Below are 27,427 nucleotides of genomic sequence, written 5' to 3'. Positions count from 1 at the left end.
TAAAAGATATTCTTAACTATTTCTTTTTATAAAAGGATTTTGAATATAAAATATGCAAATTTATAAGATTTTAGTGTCTTATTAATTTTATATTTTTTTTTAAATCAGTAGTTGACCTAGAATATAGCATTAATTAAATTTAAATACATTAAATAATTAAGAAATGTTAAATCTATATAAATACGCTCCAGGCAACAAAGTATTCTATCTTATTTATCACAAAAGGAAACAAGTAGAAAAACAAAAACAAAATAACTAATATAGATATCAACCAGATGCTTCCTTTCATGCTTATACAGATATTATTAGTCTTAAAATATAAATTCAAAGATGATTTCCAAGTGTTTTTATACAACCTAATTCAGTTTTTTTCTTAAAAATGTTAAATTATAATCTTATATGTAATATATATTGAACAAAAAATTATTGCCTAGGAACCTAAAAGCCAACTAATATTCAAAAAAAGAAAAATAATTAGCAATTAAAAGTACAATTGCCTTTATGAAATTAAAAAATAAAGACTGCCTTAAAAACGAAAAAAACTCTTTAAATAATAACGCTGATGAAATTAAAGTGGCCATATATGTAGGTGCAAAACACTTAGATGAAGCAAAAATTCAAAAAAAGATATTGAAATATATAACAATTGTTTATATGCCATTTTATTGTTACCACCAATTTTGATTTGTTAGTTTTGATGGATTTCCATATGATTGAGAACTATAACCATTACCATAACTCCTATCGGAATAACTATTTGATATAGGACCGTAATTATTGCCATTTGAATAGTCATCATAATTATTTCCATTAGAAATCTTGCGATAATCACGTGTGCCTGCCCCTCGGCGACGACCGCGTATACTATTTGTATTGTTACGACAATTCAAAGTATTATTTTCTCTAAGAATGCTCTCCAAAAACGACGGTATTTCCTGATTTGCTTCTTTAAGTAATTCTAGTAAATCACGCACAATATTTCTATTCCCACGATTAAAAAAGGCAGTACTAATGCCTGTATTTCCAGCACGTCCAGTACGCCCAATTCGATGTACATAATCATCAATATCGGTAGGCAAATCGTAATTAATTACATGTGTTACATTAGGAATATCGAGTCCACGAGCAGCCACGGCAGTAGCAACCATAATTGGTGTTCTTCCACCACGAAACATTTCTAAAGCTTTTTCTCTCTCACGCTGAGTTCGATCTCCATGAATACTTGTAGCTGGAAAATTGGAACTTAGAAGAAAATCAGAAAGTGTATCAGCCATTTTCTTAGTTTCAACAAAAACCAATGTAAGACCTCCGCGAGGCATACTATGCAAAATATCTAAAAGAACTGATTTTTTATCCATATCTTCAACATATTCGATTTTTTGCGTAATGTTCTCACTAGTTGAACCGACTCTTCCAACACTTAAAAATACATAATCTTTTAGAAAATCTCGTGCAAGAATTTGAATATCCCTAGGAAATGTGGCGGAAAACATTAACGTCTGACGGTTCTGAACATCCGGCATATCCTCGCCCTCAACTATTCTACGAATTTGAGGTTCAAAACCCATATCCAGCATACGATCGGCTTCATCTAGCACAAGATACTTAATATTTGAAAGAGAAATACGGCCACGTTCAATCAAATCAACAAGACGACCCGGTGTTGCTGTTAACATATCACAACCACGTTCAATTTGACGTAGTTGAGAACCAATATCCGTACCACCATATACAACACATGGTTTTACCCATGATCGATAGGAAAATTTCCGTGATTCTTCATGAATTTGACTTACTAATTCTCTTGTGGGTGCAAGAATTAATGCAACTGGATACGCCTTTCGACGAATATAAGAAGCATGTGCCAAATTATTCGATAAATCACTTGGTCCCGTTTGAAACATTTTCGATAAGATAGGGAATAAAAACCCTCCTGTTTTACCCGATCCTATTTTTTTATTAAATTTTACACATGTCGAAGAAAAACACACCTGTTTGCGCACATGCCATCAAATCCCGGTCATTAATAACAATAGAAATCGAATGCTTCTGCACCGGTGTCGGGTTCTTATAATTTGCAAGTTCGATATTGTTTAAAAGATGCGAATCCAAAGGAGGACTCGTAAACACTGAAACCGGCTCCGGAATATCTGTCCCACTTACTTCCACAGGAATATCATCATATTTATCAAAATTAATCCCTGTATTCATCGTACTCGAATCATATTGAGATCCAAAAAGCTCCCGTTCTAAACGCTGATTCCGTGTTCCAATAATATGTTTTCCATTCCACCATGAACCCTGATCACTTTGTCCTTTATAGGAAAATAAATCACATCCATATCTTGATTTTCTGGAGCCATATGTTCCATCTGAGCTTGTATTCCAAGTTGATGATCTAACCATCGACATTGTATTCCGCCCTCCGCAACTCCCCTGAGAATCACCCGTTCCATTTATTCTACCACGGAGATGCGGAGGAACATAAGTTGCTGTTCTCTTAACATATAAAGAATCTTGAATATCTATTGTAGCTATTTAAAAAAATGTTAATTCTTATTCATTTTTTCTCTTTTTTTTGCGTAAAAACTTACCCATTTTTTGAACCAAACCTTTAGGAACCTCCTCCTTTTCATCTGACAATTCCTTCAACCCCATCCTGCCTTATATTTTTTGTTTAATTGTCTTTTAATTTTTTTAACTTTTTTACAAAAAAATCTAGACCGCCGCGTGAGAATTTGTCACTTAAAAATATCCTTCAATAGAAAAAAATAAAATTTGCCACCCAAACTATTAACAGATATATTTGTTTGCAGCCAGAAAGTAAACAAATATATTTTTAAAATTTGCTAAAAATTTCTATATATTTTTAAAAGGTGTCTTTTTTAAAAATAATCTATGCTGAACGATTTAAGTAAGTGACAATTTAAGAAAATACCGAATTTTGCATGATAAAAAAGAGAATATTTTTGTATAAAGTCATATTGTCATTAATGTTTTGTTGAAGAAAAAAAAGAATCATTTTATCTAGATTTTTGATAAAAAAGTATTTTTGTAATATTTTATAAAAAATATCAAAACAATTTTTTGATAATAAAATAAGATATAAATTTTTGAAAATCATCCCTATTGATCTAAAGATGGGGGAAATGTAGTTGAAGTTGATTGATCTTCAAAAATAATATCATAATGTATTAAAAATTGAGAAAAAATTCCAGCAGGTATATTTACAGTGGGAGAAAAGACGATACCAACTAGATAGAATGAATATTAAGTGTAAAATAAAGAAAAAATTACCATTATGACAAGTCATTTTGTTTAAATTAGCATGAGCTACTATTCGATATAAATGATTGATCAAAACACGTAATAGACAAAAGTTTTCTTCAGGTAGACAACGAACAAGTTTATTTAAAGCATCGGTTCTTTTTTCAGTGTCTTGAATATCTAAGAAAAGATCAATTGTTTATTATCATTAGATTATCTTTTATATTAACCTATTGCGGATAAAAATTGAGAATGCAATTCTCTTGTTAAAATATTTGTAGGAAGTTCTCGAAGATAAAGCTTTAAAAGACCAGCTATAGCATGAACATCATAACATTTTCCTGAATTTAGTAAATCAACATCTCCCTCTTTTAAATGATTAGTTTAAGTAAGAACGTATTGATGACAATACCTGCATTAAATTTATCCTTCAAAGACTTGATTATTGTATTTGAACCACTTAGGCGATATATTCCCTCTTCTTTTTCTGCATTGTTATTATCTAAATATTCTATACAACGATAAACCACGCTTGGAATCATTATATCTATTTCTAAACTCAATCGACTAATATAAACAGCTTCAGACAACGGAACTCCAAATATGTTATGAAAGTTATAATTTAATGTGTGAGTATTTAAATCATTATTACTAGAAGATGTCTGCAACTCCTGTGACATTGATTCAAGAGGCTTTTGTTTTACATCTATCAGGAACATAAGGAACTCCTCATGAAATAAATTTATATTACCTTTATTTACAAAACTCCAAAAACCTTTTTTTTTGAACTTTTTATCTAATTTAAGCAATTCGTCAGATATGTAATTCCCAGAAAGGTTACTTTCATATGGTTTTATATTATTTAATGAATTCTCTGCTGTTTGTATAATTTTAGAGCTACCAAATAAATCATTTGAAAGATTTGATGTAAAATCAACAGAAATATTTTTCTTTAAATTATGTATGGGGGAAGAGAATGAATTATTTTCGATATAATTAGATTCTTCTAACTTTCCAATATTGCTTTTAGTATTCTCCGGTGTAGTTCTTAATTCATTATTCAACATTTGATATGCATTAATATTAGCAAGTGCTGATACTGAATGACGCGCTGTATCTGCTAATATAGAATGTTTTCTAAAAAAATTTTTTCGTTCTTTTTTTTCAGTATTAGTAGACATAATAAAATTATCCGAAATATTAATATCAACGTATTGCATAAGAGCTTGAACCCATTCGTCACAATCTTTATCCGATTTAGCACACAAAACATGTCTAATAAAACTTGATGAATAGTTTCTTTTAGGCTCAAGAATTAAAAATGCGTGTCGATAAGAGTTATCATCATATGAAATATCTGGATGAGATTCAAAGGATAAATTGGAATATGGTTGTAACTGCTGACGACCAATTTGAGCCTGAGAAAGCCTAATACTACCTAATTGAATACCATCTCGAGTTTCATAATATTTAAGAATTGGGCCATCTAAGACAAAATATCTCGATTTCCATCCCCCAAAGTTCTTTCCACGTTTAGTTAAATAGCCTTCTTTTTTTATGAGATCACATGGTCCAGTATCATATTCATTGTAACATTCTTCATCTATTGTATTTTGTTTGGCATATAAAATTTGAGGCTTAGTCTGTATTTCAATATCAGTGTTTAAAAAGTCGTTTAGAAGAGAATATGCAGATTCGTCTAAAGGAACTGAAAGAATATGTTTTAAATATTGATCTAATAAAGCCTTACGTTGATCAACACGAGTTGTACTCTGAGTGTTAAGACTATTAATATCGGGAATTTTCCAATAAAGCAAAATACGCCTTAACTTATCATCAAAATCTAATATCTTTTGCACGCTTTTTTCTACTCTCCAAAGTTCCTTTTTTTTTTCTGTATTTTGAAAAATCCCAATTGAAAAAAAGATTTCCTCCTTATTTTTTCCCATACGCAACTTTGAGTTTAGAATTTTAAGACTAATTGATGAAATATCACAAGGAAGATACAGACTGGACCCAGATGGGCAGCAAAGAGAGTTCCCTGTGTTTTCTTCATTTAATGCTATGGTATCAAAAGCTTGACCTATTTTATCTAAATAATCTTCGTGAGAGTTAGGATTAGTTTTAGATACAAGGCCAATAGAAGCAGATGAGTTTAAATCAGATTCATATGCCTTAACGTTGTCTTGTTTTAATAAAATATTTTCTTGAGAAATTTTTATTTCCAAATTTTTAGGATAATTGTTTTTGTTAGATTTATTACATGGATCCTGGATTGAATTACCTTGTCCTAACGATGATGAAAATTGACATTCTTGTTCTAAGCTTGACTTGCAATTTTGTGATGCATTTAATGAAATAATTGAATCCCCTGTAGATGCAGAAACTGGTTTACACGAATTAGAAAAAACCGATAATGGCATCTCGGAATCTTCATTTTTTATTTTCTTATCCTTATTTAACTCTAATGATTGATTTATTTCATCATATTTTGAAAAATGTGGTTTATTGTGTTCAGAATTCTTCGAATTATCACTGATATTTAAATCTTGAGCACTGCTATCAAGATTTTTGTAAGTGATATTGAACTTTTTATACGTAGATATTTCTTCTGGATAGATAGGAGATTGTGTGTGAATTGTAATATTTGATTGATTATAAACCAGATTAATTCCCTGTTCTTTTGACGTTAAGACAGGACTTCTTCTAGATGATTTTTCTGGCTTTGATTGATCTAATGCATCAGTCAGATGTTGAATTTCTTCTTGAGGTATTGATGATAATGTTTTATTTCTAATTTTTGAATAAGGCTGAACTGTAGATAAAAAACAATCATCTGAAGTATTATTTAAAACAGAGAAATTCCTGTCTTCAGAATGAATAAATGAAAATTCAGAATTCTCGATATTAGGTGATTGAGATTCATTTAAGAGAGTCTTTTTTTGCGATTCGCGTATATTTGGAGTTGAAATAAAATTTGATGGGACTTTTTGCAATACTTCTTGTGCTATGCCTATTTCCTTTACATTCTTAGGGGTTTTTTTCTTTGATGATATTGTCCATAAATTATAATACTTTTTTTTTTCCTTAAATGCTTTTTCTAGATCCTTTTGAAGTTCAAGAATCCTAAAGACACTTCAATAATGCAAATATAACAAATCGTTTTCAAATACATTGCACGCTGCTTATCAATAATTTTCCAAAGTTGCATATTTTGTGTATGAAGCGATATTTTTTCTTTCATCATCTGTTGAACTAACATATGCATATCATTTCCAAAATTATTGACTAATGAAGATACCGTTGTATCAGAAACTACTGATGATTCACATAATTTATGTCCATCTTTGAAATCTAACGGAGAATCTATCACTGTAGGTATTTGAGATACATATTCCTTTTCTTGACCTGTAAATTGTTTTTTTTGTATTAAATTTTCTGCCGATTCATTTCGTAAATCTTCATATACTTTATTGACGCCTTGTATCGACGTATCCTTTATTTTTAATTGATTCATTATACTTTATTTACCACTTAATAATATTTTTAGTCATTTAATCAATATTAACTTAAATAATCCCATTATTTTTAGAAATACTATATTAAATCAATTAATTCTTTAATATTCCTGCTTAAGTATACTATTTATAGGCTCCTTTCTCTATAACGGGTCTTCTAAGTCATTCTGCACATTTTATTAGTGCTTACGATATTCAATTGTCCGACAAGAAAACTTGGTAAAAAAAAAAAGTGAATAAAAAAAATATATAAAACAAAAGATTAAAGACAAAGCTATTTTTTTAATATCTTTAATGGAAGAATTTCTAAATAGATTTATATAATATTTTTGAATTTGTTTTAAAAAAGCAAATTATGAAGTAGATTGATTTAATCGATCAAGAATAGCATTTGTAAAGGCTGTTGTAGATGAAGTTCCTTTCATATCAGGAGTTCTAACAGTCCCTTCTAAAATAACATCATAAACAGCACGTTCTATTGCAGAGGCATAATCGTCTAAAGAAAGATGACGTAAAAGCATAGTTGATGATAAAATTAATGCAGTTGGATTAGCTCTATCTTTGCCTGCAACTAATAAAAAGTTAATATATATATTTAAATTAATAATATTACTATCTAAACCAACGTGGCGACAACCTGGTTCAAATAAAGCATATTCTTCACCATAATTTGCAGAAGGAATTAAACCAGGACCGCCTACTAAAGCAGCACCAATATTGCCTATATAAGAAGATTATTTAATATAATATGGATAACAATTGTATATAAATATACTTAGAATACTTCCATACTATTAGAAAAAATTAGTTAATGTTATAATATTAAAAAGAAAAAATAATATACCAAATTGGGGGTTACAAGAACATCGAATTGTTGAGGATTACTAACAGCTTGCATGCTTGCGTTGTCAACAATTAAATCTGTAGCCTCGATTTGTGGATAGTCTTTTGCAATTTCGAAAAAAGTTTTGCGAAATAATCCATCTCCCAATTTCATAATATTAGCTTTATGAACAACAGTAACTTTTTTTCGATTATTTTTTAAGGCAAAATCAAATGCAAACCGAGATATTCTTTCAGATTTTGTACGTGTAATTATTTTAAGCGATTCAACAACACCTGGTACTGATTGATGTTCTAAACCAGAATATTCCCCTTCTGTATTTTCGCGAATAATAACAAAATCTACATTATTATGAGATGTTTGACATCCCGGTATGTTTTTAATTAACGTTAAATTTGCTAACAATATTATCTCTATAATAATAAATAATCAAAAAAATATACCATATACGTTTAAATCTTGTCTATTTATAAATTAATTTTGAGAAAAACAAAAACAATACTTTCCTAAGTGAAACATTAAAACTCGAATGATCACTACATTCCAAAGGCGTATATAAAATTCCTAATATTAAATTAATTCAACCATTTTTAAATTTAAATTTATTTTTTATCAAAAAAAAAAAACATTAAAATCCTTCCTTTTGAAAATTTCTACCTTTTAGACCAATTTTATTTCTTTTAAGAGATTCGATACTCTGTTTAAATAAATCATTTTCTCCATCAGGTTTAATTTTTCCTGTAACATCAATTTGCTCAAAATCAATTGGAACTCTTTGGGATTTAAAAATAGTTTTGACAGATTCCGAGATTTCTTTTCCTATTCCATCTCCTGGGATTAGAGTTACTGTATATCTTCCTCCAATTTTGTTTGCTATAGATCTGGAGAATAACGATGGTTTCTATAGCTCAAATAAGCCCGTTTTTCCTCCCATTTTTTTAAAAATCTTACTCCTATAACACATCTTGTCGATTTCATTGTTTTATTTATCATTTTTTGAGCAAATTATAGGCTTAATTTCTAAATTATTAAAAATCTCAAAATTCTCTGTTTTTACTACGTCCGATCTGTCTTAAACTTAACGTCAAAATAATTTTTTTAAAAAATATACTGGGCAAGGGCTAAGAACTTTAAGAATGACTCGTCCAGAGCATCAAGGTATGTTATATATTATGAGTTTGCGAATTTGAAGTGATTTTTTTGAGCGCCTCCACATATTTATTATAATGAAGCAGAAGCAAAAAAATATACAAGTAATTCAAGGACTCAGATAATTCAGGCAGAAATGACACTTCGATCGTTGGATCTTCTTAATCTTCCTGAGAAAAAATCATGTTTTTTAATGGATATCGGCTGTGGTTCAGGGCTTTCTGGTGAAATTCTTGATCAAGATAAACATATATGGGTTGGTATGGACATATCTCCATGGATGTTGGGTATATGAAAGTATAAGGGTACTCTTGATAAGGATTTATGTTGTTTTAGAGGCAGCGCTTAAGCGAGATAATGAGGGAGACTTAATGTTATCAGATATTGGACATGGGCTACCATTTAGAGGAGGATGTTTTGATGGAGCAATTTCTATTTCAGTTCTTCAATGGCTTTTAAATGCAGATACGTCGTCTTCAAACCCATATCAACGTATAATGAGACTTTTTTCAACTCTTTATTCATGTTTGATACGTGGTGCTCGCGCAGTTTTTCAATTTTATCCTGAGACAGATCAAAGTATCTCTATTATTACATCTCTAGCAAATAAATGTGGATTTTCTGGAGGAATTGTTATAGATTATCCTGATAGAAAAAAGGCAAAAAAATATTATTTAGTTCTTCAAGCTGGAGGTGGTACAAATATGACTATCCGAAATATAGGATCAAATCAAGCTCCTATATTAATGTCTCATACTTCTCAACGATCTAAATCTTCAAAGCAAGAAAAGGCCAAAATAAAAAACACTAAAGAATGGATTCTTCGTAAAAAAGAAAAATATAGAAAGTATAAAGACAATATTCCTCGAGATAGCAAATTTACTGCACGTAAAAGACGTCCGAAATTTTAATTCTATCTTTTACATATAGGTTCATATATTTCTATTTTTTCTATAATTTTTAACTAACATATATTTTTTTTATAAAGGCGAGTTAGCAGATCGATTATTATATATTAGAATTATTCTAAATAATTGAGAAAAATAAGAATTATTGGAAACTAGTAATTTAAATAGGAAGTAATGACAAGTGATTTGAATAAAAAATAAGTTAATTTTTTCTTAGAAATTTTCTTTATAAGAATTAAATTTTAAAATACATGTTGATTGATAAAAATATTATTTATAATAAATATTTTGATTCAAATGGGATAATAAAAAGAAGTGGAGTGGATGCAGAGGATAAACTGAAGCTCCTTGGTATAATTAATTTTATATTTTTTTTTCTAAGACTCAAGAATAGTTGCTAATCGTTCGGAAATTGCTACCCGAATTTTTAGAACAGCACATGAACTTTCTATATCTACAGTAGAGTCCAGAACTTATCTTTTTACTTTTTAACAATAATTAAAGCTAGCTATTTATTCTTATGGTATAAATATTTTTTTTATAATTTAAATTTCATAGTTAATGTTGAAGAGGACCGATTTAGTATTCATAGACAGAGTATGTATTTTCTTTTTTTTTTTCAATGATTTTTATTTTACGATGTAGAAGCTGATGAGAGTTGTATGATTGGGAAAATTGGCCAATATACGCCTGTTTCTGCATATTTGGCTATTGTTTTGTTATTTGATTTAATGATTTTTACATTAATTTATTAATTAGGATAAAATTATAGAGATATCTAAGAATAGAGGTGTACATATGATTCATCCGGGCTATGGGTTTTTATCTGAAAATTCAGAGTTTGCAAGAAAAGTTGAAGAAGCTGGTATTATTTTTATTGGGCCTACACCTGATGTTATCAATGTTCTTGGTGATAAGATTAGAGCAAGAAAAATAGGTTATTTTTTGTTTTATTTTTTTAATTATTTTTTGATCATTTTAGCTATGGAACATAATATTCCTGTTATACCGGGAACGTATAACCCTATTTCTACTGTAAAAGAAGCTTTAGAATTTACAAAAGAGTATGGATTTCCCGTTCTTATTAAAGCTGCATGTGGAGGTATAAAAAATAAAAATTTTTATAAGTAATTTTATCAAATAGGCGGTGGAAGAGGAATACGGGTTCTTTATAATGAAGACTTATTCGAAGATTACATAAATAGAGCGATTTCGGAAGCAGAAGGTGCATTTGGCAATGGGTCAATTTTTATAGAAAAATATCTCGATAGAGCCAAACACATTGAAGTACAAATTCTTGCTGATAATGTTGGTAATATTGTACATCTTTTTGAAAGGGATTGTAGTGTTCAAAGACGCTATCAAAAGATTGTAGAAGTTGCTCCAGCAAAAGATCTTGATGTAACTTTTTATAATATATCTAGAAAATTTAATTTATAATTTTATAGTTAAATGTACGCAATGCTATTCTTAATGATGCAATTAAGTTAGCAAAGGCTATTAATTACAGTATGCCTGCGCTTTTCTTAGTAAATTTATAATCGTTTCTGTAGCAAATGCAGGGACTGTTGAATTTTTAGTTGACTTTCAAGGAAAACATTATTTTATTGAAGTTAATACTCGAATGTTAGAAAAAAGTTAAACTTAATAATGAAAACTAATGTTTTTAGTCAAGTTGAACATACTATAACTGGTATTGTTATCTACAAATAGAATCAAATTTTAAATAATTACTTAGAGGAAATTACGGGAATTGACATTGTTTCAGCGCAGATTCAAATTGCTTTGGGCGCTACTCTTCCTCAGATTGGATTATCTCAGGATTCTATTTATCCTCGAGGCTATGCTATTCAATGTCGTATTATAGCAGAGGATCCTGAATCTGATTTTCGTCCAGAAATTGGGAAAATTGAGGCATATTATCCTCCAGGAGGAAATGGAGTACGATTAGATGAGGGGAATGTATTTGCTGGTGCGTTTGTGTCGCCTTATTATGATTCTTTGCTGCTGAAATGTTCATGTAATGGTCATACATATGAAATTGCTAGGCGAAAAATGTTGCAAGCTCTTAAAGAATTTCGTATTTATGGAATCAAAACAAATATCCCATTTTTGTTACGTTTACTTAATGATGATATTTTTATTTTAGGAAAATGTTGGACTACTTTTATTAATGATACATCATTATTTCCTATTTCTTCCGTTGGAAATAAAATACAGAATTTACTTCTATATATTGGGGATGTTATTGTAAATGAAAGTTATATAGAAGGTCAAAATGGAGAGCCGAAATTAAAGGATGAAATTATATTTCCTATACTTAAAAATTTAGAAAATCCTAATGAAACTATTGATATTACTAAACCATGTTCTGAAGGATGGCGTAAAATTATTATTGAAAAAGGTCCAGGAGAATTTTCTAGGCAAGTACGTGCTTATCCTGGTTGTCTTGTTATGGATACAACATGGCGTGATGCTCATCAAAGTTTACTCGCTACTCGAATAAGAACAATTGATATTTTGAATATTGCTCCTCATACGAGTTATGCTCTTAAAAATGCATTTAGTTTGGAATGTTGGGGTGGAGCTACATTTGATGTAGCTTTAAGATTTTTACATGAAAATCCATGGGATCGTTTGGTAAATCTTTTTTCATTATTTTAATATTTGATTTAATTTTAAAAGCGTAAATTGAGAAAACTTGTTCCCAATATTCCGTTTCAGATGCTTTTGCGCGGATCTAATGGATTGGCATATTCTAAGTATTTCTTGGATTATTTATATTTTTATGATTTTTATATAAAATTAGTCTTCCGGATAATGCTATTTATTTTTTTTGTAAACAAGCAAAAGAAAATGGCATTGATATTTTCCGTATTTTTGATGCTCTTAACAATTTAGAAAATATTGCTCTAGGAATTGACGCTGTTAAAAAAGCAGGTGGTGTAATTGAAGCAGCGATATGTTATACAGGAGATATTTTAAACTTTAAAAAAAAATATGATTATAATTATTATATGTCTTTAGTAGATAAGGTTGTATCTATGGGAATTCATATTTTAGCTATTAAAGATATGGCCGGACTTTTAAAACCCCAGTCGGCCAAACTTCTAGTTGGGTCTATTCGAAAAAAATATCCAGACTTACCAATTCATATTCATACACATGATAGTGCAGGTACTGGTGTAGTTTCTATGTTGGCATGTGCAGAAGCAGGGGCAGATGTAATTGATCTTTGTTCTAATAGTAATACTTTTATAAATGATTAAATTTGATATTTATACAAATAGGTATGTCTGGGATGACGTCTCAGCCTAGTATTTCTGCATTTTTGGCTTCTGTTGAAAATACACCCTTTGAAACTGGTTTAAGTGCGCAACATGTTCGTAATATTGATGCTTATTGGGAGCAAATACGGCTTTTATATTCTCCATTTGACTTTGATTTAAAGGGTCCTGAAACAGATATTTATGAACATGAAATTCCGGGAGGACAGTTATCGAATCTGAAGTTTCAAACGGCTAAGCTTAATCTTGTATCCCAATGGGAAGGTAATTATATATTATTATTACTAAATTTTAAACGCTTATTTTTTTAAAAAAAAAAAGCTACAAAAAAATCATATATAGAAGCCAATTTTCTTTTGGGTGATATTATAAAGGTTACGCCTACATCTAAAGTAGTTGGTGATCTAGGTAAATTAATAAATTAATAAATTTTTCTTTTAAATATTGCTTTAGCACTATTTATGGTCCAAAACAACCTGACTTATAGCGATGTTCATTGGATTTCCGTATTTATATATTTAAATCTCATATTTTTAGGTTATTGAAAAAGCAGAAAAACTCGACTTCCCTGCATCAGTACTTGATTTTTTTCAAGGACTAATGGGGGAGCCGTATGGAGGTTTTCCCGAACCTTTAAGAACTAATGTTCTTAAAAATAAGCGTGAAAAAATATTTGGAAGAGCAGGAAAATTACTTGAACCGATAGATTTTACTAAAATTCGTTCTGAACTTATATCAAAATACGGAACTATTGATGATACAGATATTGCTACCTATATACAATTTCCTAAAGTGTATGATGAATATCAAAAAGTAAGCTTTTAAATTTATTAAATTTTTGTATAAATTATATCAGTTTGTAAAAAAGTATGGTGACATAAGTATTCTTCCAACTTATTACGTTATGGCCAAGCCAGAATTTGGTAAAGAATTTCAAATAGAAGTCGAAGGACAGGTATTTTGTTTGGGAATATATCAATGAATATTTTATTTTTTTAGATCCATATAATTAAACTTCTTGCTATTGGTCCTGTTTTAAAAGAAACGGGTTCTTGTGATGTTTTTTTTGAATTAAATGGACAAATTTATCCTATTACAGTAACTGATAAAAAATCAGGTTCCTAAATTTAATCTTTTTATTTAAAAATTTATGATAAATAGCACTTAAAACGATTTCTCGTCCTAAAGCTGATTTATCTAAACAAGGTGATATTGCTGCACCTATGTCTGGTATTGTTCTTGAAATTCACGTTCAATGCAATTCTTTTGTTAAAAAGGTATTTTATCTTATTCATTATATTTTACTTATTTTATAGGGAGATGTTGTTGCTGTTCTAAGTGCTGTGGTATTTATTCTATTACATAAAAATTCAATATATCTAACTTTAACAATTTCTAGAAAATGGAAATTATTATTTCATCTCCTATCTCTGGAAGAGTTGATAAAATTATGGTTCATCAGGGTCTATTCATCTTTATAATGTTTTATAACTAATTATTTCTAGGAGATATAATAAATGCTGGAGATTTGATAGTTACCGTAGTTTTGATTATTTTTTTTATTAAAGTAATTTTCTTTTAGATTGCAAATCATTGATATTTATAATACATGGATATTTTTATACCTTATTAAGCTTCATAAATACTAATATATACATATTTTTTTAATACATTTATATTTCATATTCCGATTTAATTTTAACGTTAAGATTTAGCATTACTTAAGATCTAGATGATCTGTTAAAAATGGGGCATGTAGGCTCTAGAATGCACGAAAAGCCTGCAATATATATAGATACTGATAAGTTAAAATGTTTTATATAATTTTGACTTTTTTTTTGGATTTTAACTCATTTTTCAGTTTTTTTTAAGTCTATTGTTATTACCAATTCTAAGGATCAGGCACCAATTTATATAACCGTAGAAACATATCCTAAGACTTTTATCAATATTTCTAGTGATAGGGAATGGCCTATTGAGTTTATTTTTGTAATAAATTTCATTATTTTTTTGATATATTGAATAATGATATTTATAAAGGATCCAGAAGCTTCTACTCATAGTTTCTTACCATTTCTTTTAAAACTCTATGCAGATCAGGAGATACATGTTAAATTTAATATTAGCATTCGATTACAAACACCAGAAGAAATAGAGACCATGTGTTTTAAAGGTCTTTTTTTTGTTTACGGCTCTAATATATTTGAATTAGATAACATTTTGGCATCGGAATTAAAGGATTTTGAAAATGTATTTAACAATGTATTTTGTTTTTTATATTTTAATTTTATTTTAGATTCAAAATTGTCAAAATGTTTCTTTTTTAGATAATATTTCAACAGACGGATTATTAGAAAAAGAGTTTGAATGGTCTTGGACATGGAAACCTCATTCATCTAAGAATAAGTATTTAGATGGATGGAGGAATACGTGTTATGTAATTTAATAATTAAATTATGATAAACTACTGACTATTTAGTTTGTTCAACATGAAAACAACGATTTTTCTATATTAGCCAAATTTAATTTTTGGGTTCAAGGAAAGGGCTATAAATATTTTTATGATTATAAATAACATAATTAGATTTTGCAAAACGATCTGAAAGTTCTACTAGTTTTTTTGATAAAACTTTATCGTTATCATCACATGATACTTCCGTACATATTCAAAAAGATAACATTTATCAGAATGAAGATCACTCTTCTGAAAAGAAAAATGCTTTATTTAATTCTTTATTATGCAATCTGAATTCAGTAGTTAATTTCAATAATTTTGATGATGCGTTTAAAAATGAACCGAACGATGGTCCATTATTTCGTGCAATAATAACAGCATTGGAAAAAAAGACTACTGTTTTTAGATATAGAATCAAAAAATTAATTAAAAGGGCTGTCGATCTCTATGATTCTCAAATAACTAAAAATGATGCAAATCGTAGGTTTATGAATACATTAAAAAAGGTCTCTGAATCAAATCCTATTGCAATGAAACCTGTATTGAAACTATATTTGGAAGCAGCTAATCAGCAGCTGCAAAGTTTTGAATATAATAATGCACTTCAATTACAACGCTTGATTATAAAACCATTAAAATGTATTTATGAAGCCGATATAAAAGCTGCTGAAAGAAAAAAGAAGAATTTTGAAGATGATTCTCATGATTATTATCAGTTTGTCTCACGTTATTTGAGTAAAAGTGATTCTTCTAAAGATAAAAAAATTTATAAAGCAGATGCGAAATACTTTGCAAAAAAAAGAGATTTTGAGCTTAAATGTTTTGACTATTATTCTTTTATGCAGGATCTTAGTGGTGGAAAAAAGGAGCAAGAAATTTTACATCTTTTTACTTTATATGTGGAAAATCAATATTCTACGTTGCATAGAGTTATTAATGTAATACTTGATTTAAAACCGGGACTTGATAGCTTAACTCAGGGTGTTCAGGAAATTAATAAGAATCTTAGACATGTCTCTACAAAAAGAGAAGAATTAAGGCGGGTATTAGAAAAATCTAAAATATTTGTACAATCGAATAATTTCTTTTCTTCTACAACACATCAAAAAAAATCAAAAGATTCAGGCTATAAGAATCACTGTTTGACTTCAAATAATTACTGCAGTTCTCAAGATAATAGTTTTGATTCTAATGTAAATAAATTGTTGACTACAGAAAATGCTGAAATATCTTTATATTCAAATGAAGATTCTAAAAGATTAGAAGACACCAACGAAAATGATTCTGACAGTATTTCTCAGAGACGAAAAGAAGGGCTTCTTTGGGCACTTTCTAGGCCAAGGGGTTATACTGATCCTAAAGTAGTGCAAAAGCTAAATTGGCATAAGTAAGATTTCTCTTTTTTTATTTTGTTTAATTAACCTTTTTAGATATTGGATTGTGCTAGCTGGAGGAAAATTGTGCGAATATCAAAATTGGAAACAAGCTATAGATCTTCATAATATCCCAATTGATTTAAGAATGGCAAGTGTAAAGAAAGTCTGCTCTCTTGACAGAAGATTTTGTTTTGAAGTTATAACTCCTAAAATTAGACGAATTTATCAGGCAACATCTGAAGAGGATGTATCTTCATGGATCAAAAGTATTTCTAAGGCAATAGAAAGTTTATTAGAAGGAACGAGTTCTGTTTCTGATCTTTCTCACTATAAAAATGTGGATAAAACCCCCATGTCTAAATCAAATGGAGAAATATTTTATAGAAATACTTTACCTTCTAATTTAACTATTGAAGATGATAGAAATTCCATTAAAAATGCTTATAAACTTTTAAAGATAATACATGATGCTGACCCTATATATAATGTTATCTGTGCGGATTGTAATAGTTCTTCAAAAGCAGAATGGTGTTCTATAAATATTCCAGCGATATTATGTATTGGTAATAATTTTAATATTTAAATATTACTTTTCTTACTTTAATATAGAATGTTCAGGTGTTCACCGATCACTTGGAAGTCATATTTCAAAAGTACGATCTTTAATGCTTGATACAACATCTTTTACTAATAATTTGATTGATTTTATTTGTCAAACTGGAAATAAAATGACGAATTTGATCTATGAGGCTACGTATGATTCTGTGAAAAACTTGAAAAATATAATTAAACCTTTTCCAACTTCTTCTCGGGAAGAGAAGTATAAATTTATTTATGCAAAATATGTTGATAAAGCATTCGTTTTGTACGATTCTGATCCTATGAAAAGTCTACTTTTTGGTATATATAATAAGCATATTGAATCTGTAGTTCAAGCATTGGCATCTGGAGCAGATCCTAATACTATAGATGCCGAATCTGGAGATTCTGCATTAATTCTTTCATTGTCTTTATCTTCATATGAATTGGGAAAGAATGATTTAAATAATTCTTACAAATCGCAGCAAGAAACATTTCCTATAGCAGAATATCTTTTGCAGAATGGGGCTAATCTTCCTGAATATTCTCTTTCTATATCACATGAAAAGTTATCTATTCAGGCTAGAGCATATTTACAAAGTAAATATCCTAAAAAATACTTAAATAATGAACATGTATCGGAGAATATGAATTCTTCTGTATCTAACAATGGATTATTAATCACAACAGACAATTCATTAAATAATTTTTCTTTTTTTTATAATGAACACAAAAATTCAGGAAAACTTCAGAAAAAAATAAATTCTAGTGGAAAATTGCCAAAATTACTTTAGAAAAAGAGGTTCTCAGGAAATGTTTTTATATAACATATTGTTTTCTTTTAATAAACGATGTATTAAATATCTATATAGTTTTTTTGGATATATTATTTTAATATTTTTATTAAAGATCCTAATATTTTAAAACATTGTAGATAGATACATCTTTACGTTTTAAATTGGGTCTTGATTTCCTAGTTACATTTAGAATAATATGAAGCATATATGTTTATATTCATTATCAATGTATTTTTTTGCTTATTCTTTACCAATATATATATTATAGCATGAACATATCTAATAAATTTTTGTTTATTGAGTAAACAAAATATTAAATATTTATTTGTATTTTTAAGCTAAATTTTAAATATATGAAAAAAATATTATAAATTTATTATCAAATTCTTCAATTTTAGTTTTATAAATTTCTAAAACCATTTATAAAAATAATATTTTTTAATAAAGAATTTCAGAAATTTTAATCTTCAAATTTTTAAAGTAATAATAAAATATACAATATTTTAGCTAATTATTCATTTTATATCTATTTTTTTCATTTTTATCATTATAAGTTGTTTATTTTTAGTTTTTTTTAAAAAACTAATACAATTTTGATACTATATATTAAATTTTCTATTTAAGAAATCTTTCTCAAATGTTTTTCATAGAAAAAAATGAAAATTATAGGTTTTCAGTAGAGTTCAATTTATATTTTGATTTTTTTTAATAAAAATAATAAGTTAAAAGTTACAAATATTTTTACAAAAAGATGATTTAAACTAATATTTTTAAATATAATCTTTCAAATATATATCATAAAGCTCATAATCTTGACTTAAAAAGCTCAATTCATCTTTTATATTTATAATTTACTAGATAATAATTTTTTTGTGTATAAAAAAAATAAGTGAAAAAAACAGATAAAGACGCCTTAACATTTCAATTAAATGTTTACAAATATCTATAATCTATCTTTTAAAACCTTACAATATAAAAGAAAAATATTTTATTAAAAAATTCTAACGATTCAAAACAGTTGCATCATATCTATTCTTAAACCATCGAATAGCATCTTCTTTTGTAACTTTATGATTTGATCCAACAGAGGAACGACATCTTCTACGTTTTGAAACTCGAAATCCAGGTCGGCCAAGAACAACATAAAAGTTCTGAATTTAAAATATTAATTTTTCAAAAAAAGAAATAATATTATATCTACCATTCCAAAAATCCCAATAGAAGGATCGTATTTAATATTTAAGTCAATATGCTCATGAATACCAAATCCAAAATTACCCGTATCACTAAAATTCGATCTTTTCAGTTCATATTCTTTTACTTTAAGACCTCGTTCAAGAATCTCTTCAGCCTATTTAAAAAAAACTAAGAATAATGCTATCTCTAACATACTTTTCTTTTTTACATACTTTAGCTCCTCTAACTGTAACATAAACTGAAATTTTTTCATTTCTTCTAATACCAAAAGCACGAACTATTTTAACTATTAAAACATTTTCTAAAGAATCTCTAGTATCTTACTTGTATAACGAGCTTTCGAATATACTGGTGTTTGCCCAGAAAGTTGCTCCAAAACCTTTGCAGCTCTTGTTAGTCTATCCCCTTGATATCTCATTAAAACAGTCCGTTTTTTTTCAGGAAAAAAAACGTACCTGATTCTCCAACTGAAATATTTAAGACTAACTTTTGAATCTTGATTTCCCGCATTGGATTCGATCCTTTTTCTATTTCCATTTTCTTTTTAAATATTTTATGATGTCCACGCTTTTTTATATGACGAAATTTCAAAGATGTGACTATTTTTTGCGAAAAAAACCTTTTTTCAAAAAAAATATGTTTCAGATATCTAAATGAATGATTTTTAGTGTTTGATTAAAGATGCATTTTTTTTAATGAATTTTGTATATTTTAAATAATTTTTATATGTTGAATTATTGTATAAAATTATTTAAAATCCTCCAAAATCGGAAGACTGAGATAGATTACGGTCAGAAGTGTCAAGAATAAGACGATTAGAAAGACCCGTAGTAAGAGTTAAATCAGTTTTGTTTTTGAAAGTAGAATTATTGAGTTCGAATTTCTCAATGACTTTTTGTAAATGTTTTATCTAAATAAATAGATAGTATTTTAATGATATAATTTTATAAGTTTACCTTTTGATCTTGCTCATAGATAAAATTAATAAAAAAAGGCATTGTGATATTTACAAGACCACCTCTCCAAGTGAGTTCTAAGACATAATGAGCAGGTAATAAGTCGTAACCTGTATAAAGCATGGCAACAAAACAATCCTTGAAAAATAATTAGAAATATTAAAGAAAAAAAAGGAAATAAAAACATTTGCGCCAATATCTTGAAAGTATTTTAATAAATCCTTTATAATATCTGTTTCTTTACTTTGACTTGCAGTTTCAATTGCATCAGAATAAAATTTATCTGCAATTGATAAATCTATGGAATGTTTCCATTTCTTATTTTTCTAAAACAATTAATTCGTCTTTTTTTAAAAAAAAGAGAATACCCTAAATAAATATGCAGAAATTCTTCTGAATTCCAAAAGTTCGTGTTTTTCAAGTTGTTTTGCTAATTTTATAGGATCGAATTTATCAAAATTATCTATAGAATCTTTTAATGACTTATAATCTTCTTCTTCGATAAACATATTATTAATTGCGTTATTTACTGCTTCTATATTTTTAGGTTGCACATTTTTAAGATAATTTGCTATTATTGGAATAGAATTTAGTTTTTCGAACATTTTAACAACTCTGGAATGATCGACACGTGAAATAACTACTGAAAGTAAATCTGCAAGAAGTAAGGGTTGTTGTTCGTAATAAAATTCTAAAGCTTTGTATATTATCTCAGTATTTGAAACTTTTATCTAGAATTGTTAATTATTTTCAAAATTTAAATATATTCTTACTAAAACATCTTTAAATATATCATGATTCCATGATTGTGAATGTTCTATCATTATGAGCGCTGAATTATCTGAAAGCTGTTATTATTATGATATATATATAAAGAAATAATACCATATTCATCATAATGCATAAAAAGAAACGCTGTTTCAAACCAAAGATGTGCTTCTTCACACATTTTAACAACTTTCGGAATATGTAGACGACTCCAGAATAATTTCAGATGTTCTAATACAGCATCTGGGCGATATTTAACATAAAGAATCGCCAATTCTGTAAACAAATTCCTTGTAGCTCTTTCCAAACTTAATCCTACTTCCAAAAGTGAAATTATTTCATCAAAATATCCTTTACGCTCATATTTTGCAATAACATCGTGCATTTCATCTGCATGAATGATTAAGTTTAAACCACATATTTGTGCAAGTCTAAATTCTTTTTGCTCAATACATGCATCATTAACATGCTTCCAAACTCTATTAAAAATCAATTATATCCTCTATTTATAAATTATTTTTTTACTTAATGCTATTTGCTTTTCTAGCACAATCTATAGCATTTTGATATTCCCCTAAATATACTAACGTTGAAGCCAATTTTGCCCAATTTGAAATGCTCGAAAACATAAGCTTTGCTGCCTGATAATGCCCTTCTTTATAACATCTATTTCCAACACTTAAAATCTATTAATTATTAGTAATAAAAATTATTAACGTTATTAAAATATTTACATCAGCAGAATTAACTCCTTGCAACATGGATTCCACTGCATTAATACGTTTTACATGTGCATAAGAAAAAAGCAATTCACTATCAATAGCTGACTCTCTAATAGTTTGACGTGCCATTTCTAAATATCGAATTAAATCGTGATATTTGCCCGCCTTTGAAGAAACTTCTATAACTTCATGGAAATTACTTGGATCACATGCTTTTATATATGAGTCTATATTAATTAAAAAAGATCATAAAATAATTCTAGAAATATACTGATAGAATCCTTGACTCGATATCCATCCAATTGAGCTTTTGCAAGCCTGCTCCATACTTCCTTTATATCTACACTTTCTGCATATTCAGCTGCTCTATCAATACTCACTATATGCTCAATAAGAACATTCAATGCTTCAATATGATTTTTATGTTTTTTATAAATTTCAAAGGCTTCTTCATGTAAATGATTTTCCAATATAATCGTAGCAACATCATTAACGTCATAGTTTTTAAGCTTATTTATATAATCGATAATGCGAGTTTTGTCCACTTTAATAGCTGTAAGAATAAGTAAATTTTGAAGATTCTGATTATCACTAAATATAGTAGGTTCTAAGATAATTTTCTCAAGAAGATCTATTAATTCCGTTGATAATCCAGCATTCATGAATGACTTAACAACAATTGAAACTTCTTCAGGACTATTTGATTCCGGAACAGCGATAGAAATAACCTAATACTATTAATAAAATTAAGATATTATAATGTAAAATTGCCTGATCTATAAGATGTTGTCTATATGAATTTTTATTGCTTAAAACATAATTCCACAATGTTTCATTTTTTCTTCTAAGTAAATATCTTGCTTGCTCTTTAAACATTGAATTTTCGGATGTTGTATAAATTAATTCGTAATCATTTTGGCCTTTTTTATATGCAAGAAAAGCTAGATAGGGATCTCTTTTCTCGCAATATTTACCAATAACAAGAGTATCGTATAAATTATTTTCTTGAAGAAATTTATTAGGATCATTATTACTGTCAATATAAATTTTTGCAAGAGCATTAAATACAGAAGGATTTTGATTGCCCATTTCAAAAGCAGACTCTAAAAACGGATGTAACAACTTTAATCTATTTCGCTTTTCCACTTCTTCTACAAGTTCATCTATAGATATTTGATTCGAAACAGTAGATAAAAGATTTCTAATAAATTGCTCCTCACAATCAACATCAATCAGTCCACCGATAATAGCAGGTGCACGTGATGGATTTATCTTTTGAACATAAATTTCAATAGATTTAAAATAGCGATTTTGATATAAATATAAAATAAGATCGTATATAAAATTAAAACGATCACAAATAATAATAAGAGGAAGTTGATCAGGAAGTTTTGCTTCTTTAAGAAAATTTTTCACTTTTTCTGCATTTAAATAATTATTTTCTCGACAAATTCTTTCAACTTCTTTTAATTGACCAATCTGACAAGCTACTTGTATATATTTAAAAATAATATCTGGTGATTCAGTTGTATTTATTATACTTCCTAGATAATAATATAATCCTTCTTCTATTTTATGTTGTTCAAAAAGATTGATTATACGAGATGGGCCAAGTTTGTCTGAATATTTGATACAAATTTGTAAAGCAATTTGAAGACTTTGTTTATTATTATTATTAAGTAATTCTCCAAGACATTCAAAAGATGTTTCAGAATCAATCTTTTTAAAATAATTTATAAGCCATTCTGGATTTATATCATGAATATTACTCATAATTCTTTTAATATCATTAATCTGATCATAATGTTCTAATGCCTAAAATATAAATTATTAATATTCGTAAAAATTATGTATATACTCGTTGATAAAGTCCTGCTTTTTCACAGAGTGTTGCAATAGTTGATTTATCATAATATGAAAACATTTCATTACCAAGAATGGCATCGGCAACCTGAGGAGCATTTATAAGATTGGTTTCTAAAAGACGAGTTTGTAAATATCCATGTTCAGGCTCGTTATCCTTCAAAGCATCTAATAAAAATGCTGTAGCTTGTTGGATCATATTTCTAGATAAAAAGACATCTGTTATTTTCTCAATATCTGATAATGTAATATTTTTAGAATTTGCTATTTGAGTAGCAAATTCGATTCCTTTTTCAATATTTATTCGAATTATTTGCTGAAATATGGCGCCGTAATTCGCAGAATATCCAACTTTATTAATATATGGGACAATTTTTTCAAACTGCTCGATTTCTATAAGACATTGTATAACTTTTGAGGGAACATTTCCTTTAACATAAATACTTAAAGCAGTTTTTATATTATGTGGTCGTACAATATCTCCTAACTCTTCAGAGCATTCTAATTTATTTTCCTGAAGCCACTTTTCAAGTAGATTTTCTCGATTTTGTGCAAGAACGGGTCTAATAAGTTCTAAAGTCTCATAACTATTAAGACTTCCTTTATCTAAAAGAATTCCAAAATATTGCATAATTGGTGAAAGTTGACCGGGTTCAACAGAAATTCGCTTAAATTGCTCAATTGTTTTCGGTGTTCTCAGAAATCCCTTAATAAAAATTAATTTATATTTTTTTTTATATTAGGGAAATATACCAATGGGGAATTAGCAGCAACTTTTGCTGCATCTTGATAATTTCCTGCTGAAAATAAGTTATCAAACTGTTGTTTATAAAGATCTTCTGCCCCAGGTAAATTTCCTCGAGTTGCCATCTTAATTGCCAACGAAATGTCATTAAGATTATTTAAAATGTAGGGAATAATATTCGATTCATCAATTGATACACTTAAAACCTGTCCCTTTCGATTGATTGCCAGAAGACTATTTCCATTTTCATATTCCGTTGTAACAAAAATCGTTTCACTTGATATCCTGTTCATATATATACATGTTCCCGTTTCAAGATCATAAATATGAATAAATCCATATTTTGTCACAAGATAAATAACAGAATATTTCTGAGATATTTGTATGGCTACAGGGAAGTCATTGATTGCTTCTGGTGGGAAGAATATATCTATATTTTTCTTTTGAAACGCCGGATTTCCTGGATGATGATCGATCTCCGCAATATAAAGCTAAAATACTTAGTATATATTTCTCAAAAATATTAAAAAATTACCTTTGATGCCACTGATGTTCTTACCGCAAATACAAATAATTTATACTCTGACGATGCTTCTTCAGTTTTTAATGTTGCAAAAGCTGCTGCATGTCCTTCAATAAATTGACTAATATTCCTTTCTTTTGAAAACAACTGCATGCTTCCTACTATCCTTCCTTCTCTAGACGAAATTCCTATTAATACTGACCATTTCTCGTTTTTATTTATATGATAATTAATTATTTGTGTATCCGCCATAGATGTATGTCGTTCAAATATCTTAATAGGTTGTGTATCAGGCTGAAGTGGCCAATGGTATACACTCGATTTTGTTACAAGCCCTATCATTTGCTCATTTACCCATGTCCAAAATTGAACTTCTTCCTCCATAACATGTGCTTTTAATTTAGTTTTAAGTTCAAGATGAAAAATTTGCAACTGTTTTTCTGCACGAAGTGCAATAATATTTTGTTTAGGGTGAAGGATCGCCGCTTCTGCACTAATTGGCCGTCTCATAAGTGCTGAAGGATTAGATAAATCAACAATTACAACCTCTCGACGTCCATCCACTGATTCACAAATACTGAAAAGAATTAAACCCATATTTTAGAGAGAAATAACCCACCATATACCCTTCTCACTCTGAAGTGTCAATGTGGTAAAGCCTATAGAGGCTTTTTGAATACCAAGTGTTGTAAGCTATAAAAATTAATCAATTTTTAAGCTAAAAAAACCTTACTTGAATATGTTCCTGAAATCGTATTGGTAAACAACTCATATTATCTTATTATTCCTTATTATATACGTGTTATATGCTCTTTTCCTCCAAATTATATATGTTCTAAGCTAATACGCTGATACAATATTAAATGCTAATATCAATATTATAAATTTTTAAGATATTTATATTAAATTTAATATTCCAGTATTCTTCTTATTAATGTTTCAAGCTTTCTATGTTCTATATATTTATTATATGCGTTGTATATACTCTTTGTATGCAACTAAGATTTTATAGAGTTTTACAGATTGTTAAGCCCGGACCGAGTCGGACCTAGCAAAAATATATTCAAATTAAAAGAAGCTAAAAAGGACTCTATTATTAGAAAATAAGAAATATATATAGGAAATTATCAATATATTTATACTTGAATATGTAGGTGTTTTTTTTTTCAGAAAAAAAAAACTAATAAGTTAAAATTTAAAGTATTTAAGTTTGATTATTTAAGTTAATATTTTTGAATAAAAATAAGAATTCTTAAAAGAAAAATTAATATTGAAGATGGTACGCCTTTTTAATATAGTTTTTCTTTTTTAAAGTACTTATTTTAATTGTATTTAGGCTACATCTGTTAAGGGTAGTAAAATGGTAGGTGTAGACATAAAATAACCAAAAATCATTTCTTCAGACGTTTAAGAGATGTTTTGAGAATTGATGAATGTTAAAATAATAATTGAAGAATTATACTTAATTTATTAGATTAATTTGATTAATTATCGTCTTCGAGTTATATTAGGTGATTCAAGACAATTGACTGGACAGATGCTTGCATTTGGTAATATAAGAACATAAAGAAATATTTGGAAAGGCTGATAGGATGTTTAGATAAACATATGAATATGGTTTTAGCAGATTGCGAAGAATTTCGTTGTGTTAAGCGTAAAATAACTAAAATGGCAAAAGAGGAAACAGAAGTTGAAGAAAAACGAACTCTTGGTCTTATAATTGTTCGTGGGGAGTTTATAGTTTCTTTATCAGTTGAAGGACCTCCTCCTGCTGATATTTCAACTCGTCTTGGAACATTACAACCAGGTCCTGGTGTTGGTTATCCTGCAGGTATTTTTTTAAAAATATTAATTTACACATATTTTCCGTTATTTAACATTTTATTTTAAGGGAGAGGTCTTCCTGTAGGTAATGCACCTTCTGCTGCGCCAGCGGGTAATTTTTTTCTTTTTTTTTTTTGATTTTTATTGATATTTCTTTTTTTATTATAGGATTAACAGGGCCTGTACGTGGTCTTGGAACTGGAATGGCTGCTCCTCCTGTTTTTCGACCTCCTGGATTTTCTACTACGGGAATGCCTATTCCTCCTCAGGTTTCATTTTAATTTCTTATCCATATCTATTGATATGGTTATATTTCTCTGATTAATCATTATTAGGGATTCGCTCCACCTGGTTTCCCACCCGGACAACCTATGCCTGGCTTTAGGCCTCCTGGTTAATCATATTATTCTGATTTATTCCTTTATTTTCCATCTTCATTTAAAAACTTCTCGTCATCGTTCGTTATCAAGTCTTATATTTCAGACGAGTCTATTAAAAGGGATAACCCAATGTATGAATAGAATCTAACAAAATATAAAAAAATTATATTTTATGTATTTTTATTTTTTTTTAAAGATCTCTACTAGAATTTTTACTAACCCAAAAAAAAAACTATTCCTGGAGCTTTTGACACTGCCAACGTATATAA

General features: G+C 28.3%; 9 protein-coding genes across 9 annotated transcripts; 4 read left to right on the top strand and 5 right to left on the bottom strand.

The window, feature by feature from the left end:
• Window positions 1–543: 543 nt before the first annotated feature.
• On the bottom strand, window positions 544–2,696 carry PNEG_02665 (hypothetical protein). The gene is made up of 3 exons (XM_007876495.1): window positions 2,595–2,696; window positions 1,992–2,534; window positions 544–1,948 (listed from the first exon to the last, which is right to left on the bottom strand). The coding sequence occupies exons 1-3, from the start codon at window positions 2,656–2,658 to the stop codon at window positions 669–671; spliced, it is 1,887 nt and encodes a 628-aa protein (XP_007874686.1). The 5' UTR covers window positions 2,659–2,696; the 3' UTR covers window positions 544–668.
• A 430-nt stretch (window positions 2,697–3,126) lies between these two features.
• On the bottom strand, window positions 3,127–6,784 carry PNEG_02664 (hypothetical protein; the record flags this gene model as incomplete). The annotated part of the gene is made up of 6 exons (XM_007876494.1): window positions 3,127–3,254; window positions 3,298–3,447; window positions 3,498–3,635; window positions 3,680–3,973; window positions 4,019–6,393; window positions 6,441–6,784. The coding sequence occupies 6 exons, from the start codon at window positions 6,782–6,784 to the stop codon at window positions 3,127–3,129; spliced, it is 3,429 nt and encodes a 1,142-aa protein (XP_007874685.1).
• A 354-nt stretch (window positions 6,785–7,138) lies between these two features.
• PNEG_02663 (isocitrate dehydrogenase, NAD-dependent) lies at window positions 7,139–8,607 on the bottom strand (the record flags this gene model as incomplete). The annotated part of the gene is made up of 7 exons (XM_007876493.1): window positions 7,139–7,356; window positions 7,399–7,506; window positions 7,561–7,576; window positions 7,630–8,040; window positions 8,132–8,193; window positions 8,287–8,530; window positions 8,581–8,607. The coding sequence occupies 7 exons, from the start codon at window positions 8,605–8,607 to the stop codon at window positions 7,139–7,141; spliced, it is 1,086 nt and encodes a 361-aa protein (XP_007874684.1).
• A 158-nt stretch (window positions 8,608–8,765) lies between these two features.
• Window positions 8,766–9,689, top strand: PNEG_02662 (hypothetical protein; the record flags this gene model as incomplete). The annotated part of the gene is made up of 3 exons (XM_007876492.1): window positions 8,766–8,787; window positions 8,835–9,065; window positions 9,115–9,689. The coding sequence occupies 3 exons, from the start codon at window positions 8,766–8,768 to the stop codon at window positions 9,687–9,689; spliced, it is 828 nt and encodes a 275-aa protein (XP_007874683.1).
• A 248-nt stretch (window positions 9,690–9,937) lies between these two features.
• PNEG_02661 (pyruvate carboxylase) lies at window positions 9,938–14,570 on the top strand (the record flags this gene model as incomplete). Its single annotated transcript, XM_007876491.1, has 25 exons — window positions 9,938–10,037; window positions 10,081–10,145; window positions 10,191–10,209; window positions 10,257–10,283; window positions 10,332–10,399; window positions 10,446–10,623; window positions 10,669–10,788; window positions 10,831–11,087; window positions 11,135–11,195; window positions 11,240–11,312; window positions 11,357–11,379; window positions 11,425–12,326; window positions 12,372–12,448; window positions 12,496–12,932; window positions 12,977–13,237; window positions 13,295–13,381; window positions 13,427–13,464; window positions 13,511–13,786; window positions 13,830–13,928; window positions 13,973–14,090; window positions 14,135–14,250; window positions 14,290–14,319; window positions 14,373–14,436; window positions 14,479–14,513; window positions 14,556–14,570. 25 exons carry the CDS (start codon window positions 9,938–9,940, stop codon window positions 14,568–14,570), a joined length of 3,546 nt encoding a protein of 1,181 aa, XP_007874682.1.
• A 149-nt stretch (window positions 14,571–14,719) lies between these two features.
• On the top strand, window positions 14,720–18,177 carry PNEG_02660 (hypothetical protein; the record flags this gene model as incomplete). The annotated part of the gene is made up of 9 exons (XM_007876490.1): window positions 14,720–14,786; window positions 14,835–14,962; window positions 15,014–15,223; window positions 15,270–15,410; window positions 15,453–15,506; window positions 15,558–15,587; window positions 15,662–16,815; window positions 16,859–17,367; window positions 17,414–18,177. 9 exons carry the CDS (start codon window positions 14,720–14,722, stop codon window positions 18,175–18,177), a joined length of 3,057 nt encoding a protein of 1,018 aa, XP_007874681.1.
• Window positions 18,178–19,181: 1,004 nt separating this feature from the next.
• On the bottom strand, window positions 19,182–19,941 carry PNEG_02659 (60S ribosomal protein L11; the record flags this gene model as incomplete). The annotated part of the gene is made up of 5 exons (XM_007876489.1): window positions 19,833–19,941; window positions 19,702–19,782; window positions 19,590–19,654; window positions 19,382–19,531; window positions 19,182–19,331 (listed from the first exon to the last, which is right to left on the bottom strand). The coding sequence occupies exons 1-5, from the start codon at window positions 19,912–19,914 to the stop codon at window positions 19,182–19,184; spliced, it is 528 nt and encodes a 175-aa protein (XP_007874680.1). The 5' UTR covers window positions 19,915–19,941.
• Window positions 19,942–20,050: 109 nt separating this feature from the next.
• PNEG_02658 (hypothetical protein) lies at window positions 20,051–25,894 on the bottom strand. Its single transcript, XM_007876488.1, has 15 exons — window positions 25,688–25,894; window positions 25,574–25,647; window positions 24,967–25,531; window positions 24,440–24,922; window positions 23,682–24,392; window positions 22,595–23,638; window positions 22,095–22,551; window positions 21,836–22,050; window positions 21,627–21,787; window positions 21,219–21,580; window positions 21,107–21,174; window positions 20,702–21,064; window positions 20,519–20,659; window positions 20,334–20,471; window positions 20,051–20,287 (listed from the first exon to the last, which is right to left on the bottom strand). Exons 1-15 carry the CDS (start codon window positions 25,724–25,726, stop codon window positions 20,129–20,131), a joined length of 4,980 nt encoding a protein of 1,659 aa, XP_007874679.1. The 5' UTR covers window positions 25,727–25,894; the 3' UTR covers window positions 20,051–20,128.
• Window positions 25,895–26,007: 113 nt separating this feature from the next.
• On the top strand, window positions 26,008–27,241 carry PNEG_02657 (hypothetical protein). Its single transcript, XM_007876487.1, has 8 exons — window positions 26,008–26,104; window positions 26,156–26,233; window positions 26,291–26,317; window positions 26,429–26,504; window positions 26,555–26,785; window positions 26,846–26,890; window positions 26,947–27,047; window positions 27,114–27,241. The coding sequence occupies exons 2-8, from the start codon at window positions 26,231–26,233 to the stop codon at window positions 27,174–27,176; spliced, it is 546 nt and encodes a 181-aa protein (XP_007874678.1). The 5' UTR covers window positions 26,008–26,104; window positions 26,156–26,230; the 3' UTR covers window positions 27,177–27,241.
• Window positions 27,242–27,427: the final 186 nt, after the last annotated feature.

Source organism: Pneumocystis murina (assembly GCF_000349005.2).
Source record: "Pneumocystis murina B123 chromosome Unknown supercont1.7, whole genome shotgun sequence".
NCBI classification, from domain to species: Eukaryota; Fungi; Ascomycota; class Pneumocystomycetes; order Pneumocystales; family Pneumocystaceae; genus Pneumocystis; species Pneumocystis murina.
Note: the sequence above shows the minus strand (reverse complement) of the source record. Positions and strands in the feature narration are given on the sequence as shown.

What these genes read in the sequence shown, in the direction of transcription:
- PNEG_02665 (XM_007876495.1), bottom strand. Translation starts at nt 2,658, where the DNA reads ATGGGGTTGAAGGAATTGTCAGATGAAAAGGAGGAGGTTCCTAAAGGT. An exon ending in AGGTTTGGTTCAAAAAATGG is followed by an intron (nt 2,535 to 2,594) that starts GTAAGTTTTTAC and finishes TTTTTTAAATAG; the next exon opens with CTACAATAGATATTCAAGAT. An exon ending in GATGGCATGTGCGCAAACAG is followed by an intron (nt 1,949 to 1,991) that starts GTGTGTTTTTCT and finishes ATAAAAAAATAG; the next exon opens with GATCGGGTAAAACAGGAGGG.
- PNEG_02658 (XM_007876488.1), bottom strand. Translation starts at nt 25,726, where the DNA reads ATGAGTTGTTTACCAATACGATTTCAGGAACATATTCAA. An exon ending in GAACATCAGTGGCATCAAAG is followed by an intron (nt 24,923 to 24,966) that starts GTAATTTTTTAA and finishes TAAGTATTTTAG; the next exon opens with CTTTATATTGCGGAGATCGA. An exon ending in TCTATGAGCAAGATCAAAAG is followed by an intron (nt 20,288 to 20,333) that starts GTAAACTTATAA and finishes CTATTTATTTAG; the next exon opens with ATAAAACATTTACAAAAAGT.
- PNEG_02657 (XM_007876487.1), top strand. An exon ending in TGGACAGATGCTTGCATTTG is followed by an intron (nt 26,505 to 26,554) that starts GTAATATAAGAA and finishes TAGGATGTTTAG; the next exon opens with ATAAACATATGAATATGGTT. An exon ending in GAATGCCTATTCCTCCTCAG is followed by an intron (nt 27,048 to 27,113) that starts GTTTCATTTTAA and finishes AATCATTATTAG; the next exon opens with GGATTCGCTCCACCTGGTTT.